Source organism: Mercenaria mercenaria, chromosome 7 (genome assembly GCF_021730395.1).
Source record: "Mercenaria mercenaria strain notata chromosome 7, MADL_Memer_1, whole genome shotgun sequence".
Lineage (NCBI taxonomy): Eukaryota > Metazoa > Mollusca > Bivalvia > Venerida > Veneridae > Mercenaria > Mercenaria mercenaria.
This window is the reverse complement of record NC_069367.1, coordinates 6,075,001-6,087,364: the sequence shown is the minus strand read 5'-3', so window position 1 is coordinate 6,087,364 and position 12,364 is coordinate 6,075,001. Positions and strand designations below refer to the sequence as shown.

The following is a 12,364-nucleotide window of genomic DNA, read 5'->3' as shown; positions in this document are numbered from 1 at the left end:
TAACTCTAATTTGGATTTTGATAGAGTTATGCCTCTTTTTAACTTAGAATGTTTGGTAAAAGTTTTTGATAAAGTCAAATATCTCTGTTATTGTCAAAGCTATTGACTTGAAACTTACAATAGTTATTTACTATTAAAGTCTACATCAGGAGAAACAATCCCCATAACTTTGATTTTTGAATTTTGACAGAGTTATGCCCCTTTTAAACTTAGATTTTTTTGTAAAAGTTTTATAAAGTTTTTTCTGGCAATGCTCTAATTCAGAGTCAAGCACTGAGAAAAGTCAAGCACGCTGTCTTACGGACAGCTCTTGTTAAGTTCAAGGACACAGTGGCCCTTTGTACAAAAAATCTTAACCATCGACCCTTCTTGGTTTTGTGGGTAATGGTCGCTGTTCTGCTGAAAGTACAGATGGACATATGTTATTGTTTTTGGCGTCCATCTGTTACTTTCTTTTCAATGAATTCAGAGTGCTTTGACCTATGATCCTCTGAAGTTGAAAGGCACAATGCCTTCGAGTATATTGCTCTGCACAGCCGTGCTATTCTTATAATTTCAGATATTTCCTGTAATCTTGAAAATATTCGTGAATTTGTAAACTTAAAAAGATATACCTGCTACCTGAATTTCAGATACACTTCGGAATATCAGAGAATCTTTATTATTATGTCTCTCCCCCCCCTCCCCCACACACACACACCCTGCCCTCTGGGGGAGACATGTTGTTTTTGCCCTGTCTGTCCGACCTTCCATACGTCACAATTCATTTCCGATCAATAATTGGAGAACCATTAACCTAGAACCTTCAAACTTTGGGGTCACTGTATTAAAGGTCAAGGTCACAGGGGTCTGAACATGGAAAACCATTTCCGATCAATAACTTGAGGACAACTTGACCCAGAATGTTGAAACTTCATAGGATGATTGGTCATGCAAAGTAGATGACCCCTATTGATTTTGAGGTTACTCTAATAAAGGTCAAGGTCACAGGCCTGAATATGGAATACCATTTCCGATCAATAACTTGAGAACCACTTGACCCAGAATGTTGAAACTTCATAGGATGGTTGGACATGCAGAGTAGATGATCCCTACTGATTTTGGGATTACTCTATTAAAGGTCAAGGTCACAGGGGGCTGAACATGGAATACCATTTCCGATCAATAACTTGAGAACCACTTGACCCAGAATGTTGAAACTTCATAGGATGGTTGGATATGCAGAGTAGATGATCCCTACTGATTTTGGGATCACTCTATTAAAGGTCAAGGTCACAGGGGGCTGAACATGGAAAAACATTTCCGTTCAGTAACTTGAGAACCACTTGACCCAGACTGTTGATATTTCATAGAATGATAAGACTTAAGAGTAGATGACTCCTATTGTTTTTGGGGTTATTCTATAAAAGGTCAAGGTCGCAAAGAACAGAACATGGAAATCCATTTCCAGTCAATAACTTGGGAACCATTTGACCTAGAACCTTCAAATTTCATAGGTTGGTAGGAGTTACAGAGTAGATTAACCCTATTGTTTTTGGGGTCACACCATACAAACTCTAGGTCACAGGGATCTGAACATAGAAAACACTTTTCAGTCAATAACTTGAGAACCACTTGACCCAGAATGTTCAAACTATATAGGATGATTGGACATGCAGAGTAGATGACCCCTACTGATTTTGGTGTCACTCGATCAAAGGTCAAGGTCACAGGGGCTTGAACATGGAAAACAGTTTTTAATTCATAACTTGAGATTCACTAAGCTCAGAATGTTGAAACTTTGTGGACTGATTTGACATGCCAAGTAGATGATTCCTGTTGCAGCCAATCATCAGTGTCGCTTTGACTTTTACTCCTGTCCCCTATTGACTTCCTGCCTATATGACTATGCATCGACTACATTAAAGCTAACCATTTAGACTCTACATAAGTTTCTAAAGTATATGATCAACGTATCTTGGAAATATTTATTTTTCATCTCTGGTGGCGTGTTTTCTGCCATGTTGTAGTGTCGTTTGGGCACCTCCGCCAGAATGCCAACACGACAACACATTAACTATTTTTTGTGGACATGGTAATTGTAAGCAGATAAACTGTACTCGGCTTCACACAAACCGGATGAGTAGCATCAATGCACCCAGTAATAAGCTATTGAATACCCGCTCGCCAGTTCGCTCAACACCTTCATCTTTATTCTCACCATTCGTGAAGGACCATAACTCTGTATTAAATTGAATAATATTTTATACTTTGGTCCCTCTAAGTTTTTTTTTAACTACAGGTGGATCAAGGAACTCGCTTGATTTTCTACAGCTATAGACTTAATACATAATTAATACACGTGACCGTCACCCACGTCATAAATGTCAAGGTCAGAAACTCTGACCCCTCAATATTTATTGCTTCAGGCTTAATATAGATATTCCTCATCCATACCTGACTCGGGCAACCATCCAGTATCACATGTACTTCAGCTAAACATGTTTTACTCTATGCTAGTTTTGTAAAACATCATGTACATATTCTAATAATTATATACTAGTGACTACAATAGTGATCGTATGGCCCTCTTGTCACTTAGTACATTTTATGATAGTATGCAGGTTGTGATCAATTTTCTGTGGTTGCAATTTTTTGTATTTATTTATTATCGTTTAGAATTCATTTTATAATATCCTTAATTCATTTTTATCTTGGGTTGCCGACTTGTTCAAATTCTTCATAACCTTGAACGATTACCGACGACCAAGAAGGCATAAATGTACTAGAAACAATCTGTCATAGTGACAATAGCGACATTGTTACCAACTGTGAATTGTTAAATCCTAAAGAGCCCCAACTGTACGCACGAACCTCTGAACATATGTATTTTCTCACGACATATTATCGGATAAGACGTACTATTGTGAAAAGTTTATCTGCATAAAGTTGAAAGAAAGCATTTAAGTTGAAAAATGAAGACAATGTTGTCGCTAATTTTCTGTCTCCTTCCTTTTATTGGAAGCGGGTTCGTTTTCAATTCTGACCCTCTAGCTACAGCAGACCCGCAGGGCTCCAACGACGTGCAGTATTTACACCTGCTACTAGCAGACGAGAAAACCGAACGGATGAGATTACAAAACGAAGTTGATCAACTGAAAACATCAATGCAAAACATACAGGAACAATTGGAACTCAGTTCTCAAGGTAAAAACGCTTTGCAAAACAAAGGATTTTCGTACATTTTTTTCTAATTAAAATAAACTGTTGAAATATAAATTTCTGAATGAAGCGCTATACAAAAGACATTCAAAAAGAATAAATCCTGCTGAACAGCAATGTACTTTCATATATTTTGCTGCGTTTTACTGATACGGTAAACAACAATATATTGACACATACATAACTTTTGGGAAGGAAGAAATTGTTCTTTTTTTTCACAACTGAAGAAATTAACATAAATAAATTATTGCTGTTGAACGTCCCTCTGATCCGGTCTTCGTATTTAAAATTAAAATTTGAAAACACTTCTCTGAGGAATATAAAATGATTTCATTTCATTCACAACCGAAATTTTTAAGACCCAAGTGAATTTTGGATACCGTATACACGGAGAGAACTTAACATTTATTACTTGACAGTTTTTCATAAAATGATAAAATGTGTCTAAGACAGCAAAATGAGTGTTTCCCTTTGACAAAGCGTCTGCCTTTAGTGCTCAGTACTTTTTCTTAAACACTGCGCCCAACTGCTTTTCGTGGACTAACTGTGTAGATAACTGTTGAAAAACGTAGGTTCGGGTGAGGGTGTTTATACTCCATAGATAAAATACACTTAAAATCCAGTTTACTACATCAGTTTATTATGTGATGGATAAATAGTCTAAATGATGGAAATAATGTTGTCAAAATTATAATTCTCTCATTCATCTGGTCTAAAGTCACTTATGATTATAACTGTAAAGTATTTCATTTCTTGTTTCTATGATCTGTCATTTTCAAAGTCCGAGCCAAAAGTAAAGAATTCCCCTCCCAAGTTCTGACCTAGGCTTATATACAAAAGCAGGTACCCTCCCATATTTGGAGTGTATCATAGTGATGAAAGACAAAGATTACCCCTAATATTTATGAGGATAACCGTTGACTGATGGTACCATCCCAAATATGGAGCAACCTCTAATCTAACAGATCAGACATGTTTACGATGGTACATGATGACAACATACCCTGATAAAATGATACACACTCCAGTCCCAAGCAATTTATGAGGGTAACTGGTGAATGACATCTCTAGTAGCAGAGGTCAAAGTTTCACATCAGTAGAATCAATTAATAAATCAACTTAATAAAGACTAGCTGCTAAATTTACAACACTCCCCCACCCCTTAGCTTCTTAATTGTCCCCAATTAAGTTTTAACATTAAAATATAAGTGACTACTGAGCCAGACTCTTGCTCTCAAATACTATGAAGAAGGTACATAAGAATATGAATACCTAAACTATATTATCACTGAAATTGCTCCTCAATATAAATGATTAAGTGTCATGAATAGTAGCAAACATGCTATACTTTGTGTTTTAATAAAACTCATGATTATAGTTCGGAAGAACTATGTGACTAAATACTTCTCGAAGTAGTATACATGTAAAATGACTATTATAATAATGTATGTATGAAACATTAAAAGTGTAAAAAAAAAATCGCCAACTGTCCTAGTAAAACACATGTAAAATAAAATCCAGTGTTGAATTCAGTTCATCTATAAGGTGAATATATTTTTGTAAGCACTTTCACACAATGTTTATTTCACTCACACTAAGTCCTGGTGCCTTTATTTATTTTAACATTAACACAGTATGATGATAGAAATAGGCACAATTTTGATTAGTTTTCATTGATATGGTAGTCGTCTTTACCATTTACTAATGTAAGTCCTGGTGCCTTTAATTTATTTAAATTAATTAGAAAAAAAAAGGAATAGGCACAATGTTGGATTTTATGGCTATGGTAGTCGTCTCTACCAAAGTTTTAAGTCCTGTGTGCCAAGAGCATCTAATTATACAACATATGATTTTAATAAATGGCACAAATTTTCATATCTGAAAATGAAGCCCACAAATAAATCCATTTCGATACACCAAGGCTGAATGGGATTATTATTACCAATGCAGCCACTAATTAAATCCATACAAAGAATATTTAATCCATTTGAATACACTTGTGCTGAATGGGATTATATTACCATTGCAGCCACTAATTAATCCATACAAAGAATAATGAAATGAATAAGTACACACTTATAATCCAGGACGAATATTAGTTAGCACTTAAAATCCAGAAGGAATATGAACTTAATCCAAAACAATTAACACTTTTAATATTTATAACTATGTGCACCATGTTGGTATGGTCTGTATTGGTCCTGTTCCTAGAACTTCTCCTCACTTGTTGACTGGTACTGTCCAGGCAGGGTTTGGAAGTTTGCTGGAACCCTTTCATTTTTGATTTATGGTTATTTTCCTTAGACTTCACCATGTTTGATTGCCAATGGGTCGTTTATTTCCATGAAACGGTTTCAATCTGTCATGATGCACTATTCTTGATTTGCCATTTGGGAAAGTCTTATCTCATACAAAAGGTCTGTGATCTTCCTTGTAATAACATAAGGCCCCTTCCAAATATTAGGGTCAATTTTCTTGCTGATTCCTTTATGTCTAGACTTCTCTAAGCACAAAACTAACTGTCCTTTACTAAAAGTGTTTTTGAAATCCGGGTGTCATAATCACGCTTCTGTCTGACAGCATTCTTTTGCAAATTAGTTCGTGCTATATGATGCGCCTCTGTTAACTTCTCTTGTAGTTGAATGGCATAGTCCACTGAACTTATTTTATTCTCTAAAATGCAGCCAAGTGAAACGTCAACCGGGATAATAGCTTCGCGTCCCATCATTAAATAATTGGCGTGAATCCGGTCGCCTGGTGGACACATCCTCTGTATGCGGAGGTGATTAAATTAAGATTTTCATCCCAGTTTGTTGATTGGAGTTTACATAAGTAGATATCATATTTTGCAAAACTTGATTGAATCTCTCTGGTCCACCATTTGCCATTGGCCTATATCCACTAGTCCTAGTTTGATTAATTTCCAAAATCCGACAGACTTCACTGAACAACTTGGATTGGTAATTTGTCCCTTGATCAGAATGTATGTCCAAACACATACCATATCTGGACAAAAATTCATATACAATCTTATGAGCAACGGTACTTGCTAGCTGATCTCTGGTTGCATAACACTCAGCCCACTTGGTAAATCCGTCAATGACCACGATAATGTACCGATTTCCGGATTCTGTCTCATTAAGTGGTTCCCATTATGTCTGTTTGTATACGATCCATAGGATTGCCGACTGTGTACTCTGTTAATGGTGCCCTCGGTATGTTTTTCGGCCTTTTTCGGAATGCACACTTTTCACAACTTTTGATATGCAACTGGACGTATTCCTTCATTTTATACCAGTGATATTTGAGATGTAATTTTGAATATGTCTTTGAAATTCCTAAATGTGCTCCAGTAATTGAATCATGACAAGATATCAAAAGTTCCTTATATAGTACTCTAGGCACTATCAACAAAAGCCGATGGTCCTTTGCACTGACAATGTACTTTTTAAATAACACTCCATCAATCAGAGTTAACAGGTCATAATTTAGCCAATAATTCCGCACACTTGGTAAATTTCCCAGCTACCTTATCTCTCAGGGTCGTCTGTTTTCTTCAAGCCACTGTATCACAATTCCTAAATCTGGGTCTGCTCTCTGTAATTTGGCCATTTTGACAGTGGAACAATTAACTGTGTTAAACTGTTTGAGACAACCTAAGTTAGATGTTTGCGCTGCATCCTCGGATAATGCAACATGTTCATCCAGTATAGCATTTACGTCCTTGTTCAACACCTCCTCGTTATTGTCACCATAGTTGAAGCTATTTCCATTTTGTACACCATTTAAATCCAGACTATTATGGAATCGAAGTCGTTGAAAGCGATTTCGGAAGTACTTCCCAGTCTGTTTTAATCCATGGAAAAGTGTATTGAAACAACCTATCAACTTCATGATTTGCAGCTGCATGAGCACAAAAATACTGCTCCAAAATCCACTATTTTGAGCCTTCACTCGTAATATGACGGGCCTACTCTGATTCCCAATATTAAAGTTTTTATCGAATAATGGAACAACGTCATTGAATTGTGCAAAATCTGACCAGGAATCGTGTTTTCTTCAAACAAGTCTGACACCCTTACATGGTAAACTTTCAAGTATTGTATTCCCATCATAGCACTGACACTCCTCTGGTTCACATGGAATTCTGGACAGGCTATCAGCATTGATATGCTTTTTCCCACTACGATGTTCGATTTTAAAGTTATACTGTGACAAAACCTCTAGCCAGCGCGCCATTTGATCAGTAGGTGACTTAAACGACATTAACCACCTTAAACTTGAACAGTCAGTCCTTAATAAAAATTCTCTACCCAACAGAAAGTGTCTAAACTGGGTTTAAATGTCACTACGCCCAACAGTTCTCTTCTTGTGGCACAATAACGTCGTTGTGTTTTGTCAAATGATTTACTCGCAAACATAATTGGTTTTTTCAACATAATCCTGAACTGTATCTGACCATTGCATTTGCGACAAACAACCCCCGCACGAGAAATTGCTACTATCATATCCACTATGAATAAGCCTTCCTCTTTTGGATATGCTAACACTTCTTCGCCTGTCAATGCAGTTTTTAAGTCCATAAAAGCACTATCCTGTTCTGGTCCCCAGATAAACGCTCGACCGGCCTCTGTTAAGCGATTAAGTGGTGACGCCCTAGCACTAAATCCCTTGATAAAACGTCTGTAATAACTACAAAAACCTAAAAAACTTCTGAGTTCGGTTAAATTCCGCGGCACAGGCCATTCTTTCACAGCTTTAACTTTCTCTTCTGAAGGACGTATTCCAGAACTGTCAATTGTGTGACCTAATATATTTATGCGCTTTTGGAGTAGATTGCACTTGCTCGGTTTTAATTTCAAGTTATTTCTCTCCAGTCTGGTTAAAATTTCATCTAACCTAATCAATGCCTGATCAAAAGTTTCAGCAAAAGTACAAATATCATCCATGTAAATAATCATTGTCCTCCACTGTAAGTTCTTAAACACTAATTCCATACACCGCTGAAATGTATGTGGAGCCCCTGTAAGGCCCTGCGGCATAGTAACGTATTGATACAGACCGCCCCTGCTGGTGCCAAATGCAGTCTTTTCACGATCTCTCTCATCCAGTTCTATTTGGTAAAATCCTGACAAAAGATCTAATGAACTGTAATAATTATTTCCTCCCAAACTTTCTAAACAACTGTCAATTCTCGGCAATGGATAGGCACATTTTTTACTTAGATCATTTAAACCCCTATAATCCACAACGACACGTACTCCTGCCTGTGGGTCCTTTTTCCTTACAAAGCATAAAGGTGCAGACCATGGACTCTTACTTTCTTCAATTATTCCCATTTCAAGTTGTTGTTGAATAATTTTTTCTTCTTGGCCTTCGAACGCTTTTGGCACCCGTCTAGGTGGTATTTTTACAGGTCGAACATTTTCTGCCACCTCAATTGTATGTCGCACTAATGAAGTACGCCCTAAATCTGTGGAGGAACTGGAAAAAGCATTTTTATGTTTCTCCAATAGACACTTCAATGCTTCTTTTTGTGACTCATTGAGATTTGCAGAGGATCTATGGTACAGGTCCTTTAACCCACTACTCCATGTAGTCATGTCATACTTAATGTCATTTTCACTTGTTTTGATATTATTCTCCAATATTTCACAGTCATTTAAATCTACATTTTCTCTCAATAAATCCTCCTGTTTAGTTTCATGCAAATATCCCAATAATGACCCTTTTGATAATTTCACTTTTCTGTCAGAGGTGTTAACTAGTCTAATGGGAATTGAGTCACCCCGAATTCTCTTTGGAGCAATGAGCACACTTCCCATCAAAACATTGTTAGCCGGTTGTTTATTCTCTGAAGGGTAAATGATGCCCAACGATGAATTAATTGCACCGAAATTTATAGCCTCCCCAGGTATTACTGTTTCTGAATTCGCTGGAATTGTTACTCTTGACCTTGTGGTCACTCTGACTGCCCTCAAGGGAACTTTTTCAACTAGAGTTCTACACATTTTCCCATTCAATTTTAATCCCTTTTTAGCACTAAGTTGGTAATCATTTTCATACAAGAAGTCTAATCCAATTAGTCCATCTTCATGAATAGGTGCAATTAATACAGTGTAATTAAAAGTTTGACCCGATGCACTAAATGAAAATTCACATTGTCCATCTATGGCTAATAAACCATCATCCGCAACTTCAAGACGTATTGAAGGGTCAACTTTACACAACTCAGGTCGCACATCCTCTGGGATTCTATGATATAATGCAGTAGAAAAAATTGTAGTACAGGCACCAGTATCTATGACTAAGTTCGCGCGCACAGTTTGAAAAATATTTACAGGCAATATAATGGAAACACCATCCGTATTAGCACTCCTACACTTAATAGTCTTAAATTCGACTTCACTGTTATTGACCAAGTCTGGGCCGTTAGGCTTGGTCGAAGCTAGTTTTCCGACTTGTTACCTTCCTGAAGGTTTGCCTTACACTCGTCCGCATAGTGACCAAACTGCTGGCATCTAAAACACTGCACATCTTTTCTTGGCGCTGATTTACTTTACGATCCGAGCTGATCTACTACTTTTAACATTCAGCTGGTTCGCGAGATGATCAATCTTTTTGCCTATGTTGGATTTCAGATCCCTACCAAATTCTTGCAGTGTTGCTTCTGTTACATAAGGTTCCCTGCCCGTGTCAATGTTCCTAATTCTCGCCCCCCTCACGTCATCTCTGATGCTGGAATAGTTGTCGAGCAATTCTCTTGCCTGATCGATAGTTTTTGGGTCCTGCATCCCAATGAACAAAGCCGCCTGAGAATCCTGAAGTCCCTTAAGAAAGTGCCGAAGGTTTATCGTTTCCCTCGTCTCGTTGTTTGCTGTGGGGTAACCTTTTATTACCACCTCTTAACCTCTGCCACATATTCAGCCAACGATTCTTTTTTCCTATTGTATTTCCGGTTTTTCTAACTCAGCCAGATAGGAGGAAGTGGAGCGCTTTTCCTGAAATCGCATCGCCATAGATGATTTTATCTTCGCATAACTTGACAATTCGTCAGCTCCCAGCTGCTTGAAAGCGTATTCCGCAGCATCACCGCGTAAACTGTTCTTAAGGCGGAACAAACGTTCACTATTGTCCCACTTGCACGCATCAACCATAGCTTCAAATGGGTGAATGAAACTCTCCCAGGATGATTTGCCATCAAAGATAATTTGCCTTGGTAGAGGAACCTCGTATTTATCACGGCCTCTCTGTTGATTTTGCTGCCTTGATGTATTGCTGTTTTCATTCGAAGCTGTGTCCCTTTTCATTGACTAAATTTCTTATCTGATTGTCTTTTTCCATAGAAATGTCATTGATTCGTTGTTGGTAACTGCGTACTAATTCATCTCTTTGTAAAGTACTTTCCTGTTCATTTTTGCGTAGTCTCTCACTTAAGGTCAAGTTATCAACTTCTGCCGATTTAAGTTTTTGTCTTAAAAGTTCAACTTCAGCTAATAATTGTTCATGACTATCATCGTCTTCAGTTGTGACAGAATCTTTTCGTGTTGCTTTTTAGGTCCCATAATTATCACTTAATTGTCACCACAAATATTTGAATAGAAATATATGTCCAAATTTCTTATAAGCACGTGTGTAAGTCCGTTTCCGTCGCTGCCACCAGTGTTGAAAAACGTAGGTTCGGGTGAGGGTGTTTATACTCCATAGATAAAATACACTTAAAATCCAGTTTACTACATCAGTTTATTATGTGATGGATAAATAGTCTAAATGATGGAAATAATGTTGTCAAAATTATAATTCTCTCATTCATCTGGTCTAAAGTCACTTATGATTATAACTGTAAAGTATTTCATTTCTTGTTTCTATGATCTGTCATTTTCAAAGTCCGAGCCAAAAGTAAAGAATTCCCCTCCCAAGTTCTGACCTAGGCTTATATACAAAAGCAGGTACCCTCCCATATTTGGAGTGTATCATAGTGATGAAAGACAAAGATTACCCCTAATATTTATGAGGATAACCGTTGACTGATGGTACCATCCCAAATATGGAGCAACCTCTAACTCTAACAGATCAGACATGTTTACGATGGTACATGATGACAACATACCCTGATAAAATGATACACACTCCAGTCCCAAGCAATTTATGAGGGTAACTGGTGAATGACATCTCTAGTAGCAGAGGTCAAAGTTTCACATCAGTAGAATCAATTAATAAATCAACTTTAATAAGACTAGCTGCTAAATTTACAACATAACGTAAACACTTTAAATTCAAAATTCGGCGAAGTACTGAGACCTGATTGCAGAAGTTTTCTACGGGGCAAAGCACTGATTTTACTGTCTTCGAAAATCCGTCAGGTAATATTAAAGGATAATATAAGCAAAATGTTACCTAAAACGACACGTGTGTACGGTAACAAAAAGTCACATGGGATTGCCATCCTAATTAATGACATCACATGTTTTTGCAGGTACACAAACAACAACAAAATGTCCATACACTGCATTCAGGACGCAGCTGACACACGATATCGGAAATGTTCATACTGGTCACCTGATTGTCTTCGACCGAGTGGACCTAAATATAGGCAATGGATTTGATCCAAGGCATGGCATTTTTACTGCCCCGTGTAACGGAACCTATCTTTTTTCCATTACCCTCGGAAATGTTGCTAAAAGCGGTAATATCCACTTGAAAAAAAATGGCAACACGATCGAGTTTGCTTTCGCGGGTTACAACAGTGGATGGGACATGGGTGGGGTTTCGACGGTTGCCGAGTTGGTTGCCGGAGATGATGTGTGGGTTGAGGGAGAAGGTTATATTGGTGGAAGTATTAGTAGCACACATTTGCACACAGGATATTCTGGCTCTTTGCTGCACGCGCTTTGAGATGACAGTTCACAAACTACTAACTTTAGTCAGCAGAAATGTGTTTTGGAACATTATAAAATCTAACACAATATTTCCAACCGCGTGTGATATACCGCATTCATGACGCTTCCTATCTTAACACATAATGTGCAAAACAGTTATACAGCATACTGATCTTTGAGAAATGATATATAAAAAGTGTATGATATAATATTATATATAAATTCATTGTTTTGAATAAATACTGACTATAACTAATTAAAACACTTGTATGGGCAGCTACTAG

General features: G+C 37.3%; 1 protein-coding gene across 1 annotated transcript; it reads left to right on the top strand.

Annotated features, from left to right (window-relative positions):
- The first annotated feature begins 2,877 nt into the window (after window positions 1-2,877).
- Window positions 2,878-12,332, top strand: LOC123555660 (collagen alpha-1(X) chain-like). The gene is made up of 2 exons (XM_045346252.2): window positions 2,878-3,186; window positions 11,678-12,332. The coding sequence occupies exons 1-2, from the start codon at window positions 2,955-2,957 to the stop codon at window positions 12,094-12,096; spliced, it is 651 nt and encodes a 216-aa protein (XP_045202187.2). The 5' UTR covers window positions 2,878-2,954; the 3' UTR covers window positions 12,097-12,332.
- Window positions 12,333-12,364: the final 32 nt, after the last annotated feature.

Excerpts from the sequence above, each read along its gene's own strand:
- LOC123555660 (XM_045346252.2), top strand. The coding sequence starts at position 2,955 with ATGAAGACAATGTTGTCGCTAATTTTCTGTCTCCTTCCTTTTATTGGA. Across the intron at positions 3,187-11,677 it reads ATTGGAACTCAGTTCTCAAG|GTACACAAACAACAACAAAA; the intron begins GTAAAAACGCTT and ends ATGTTTTTGCAG.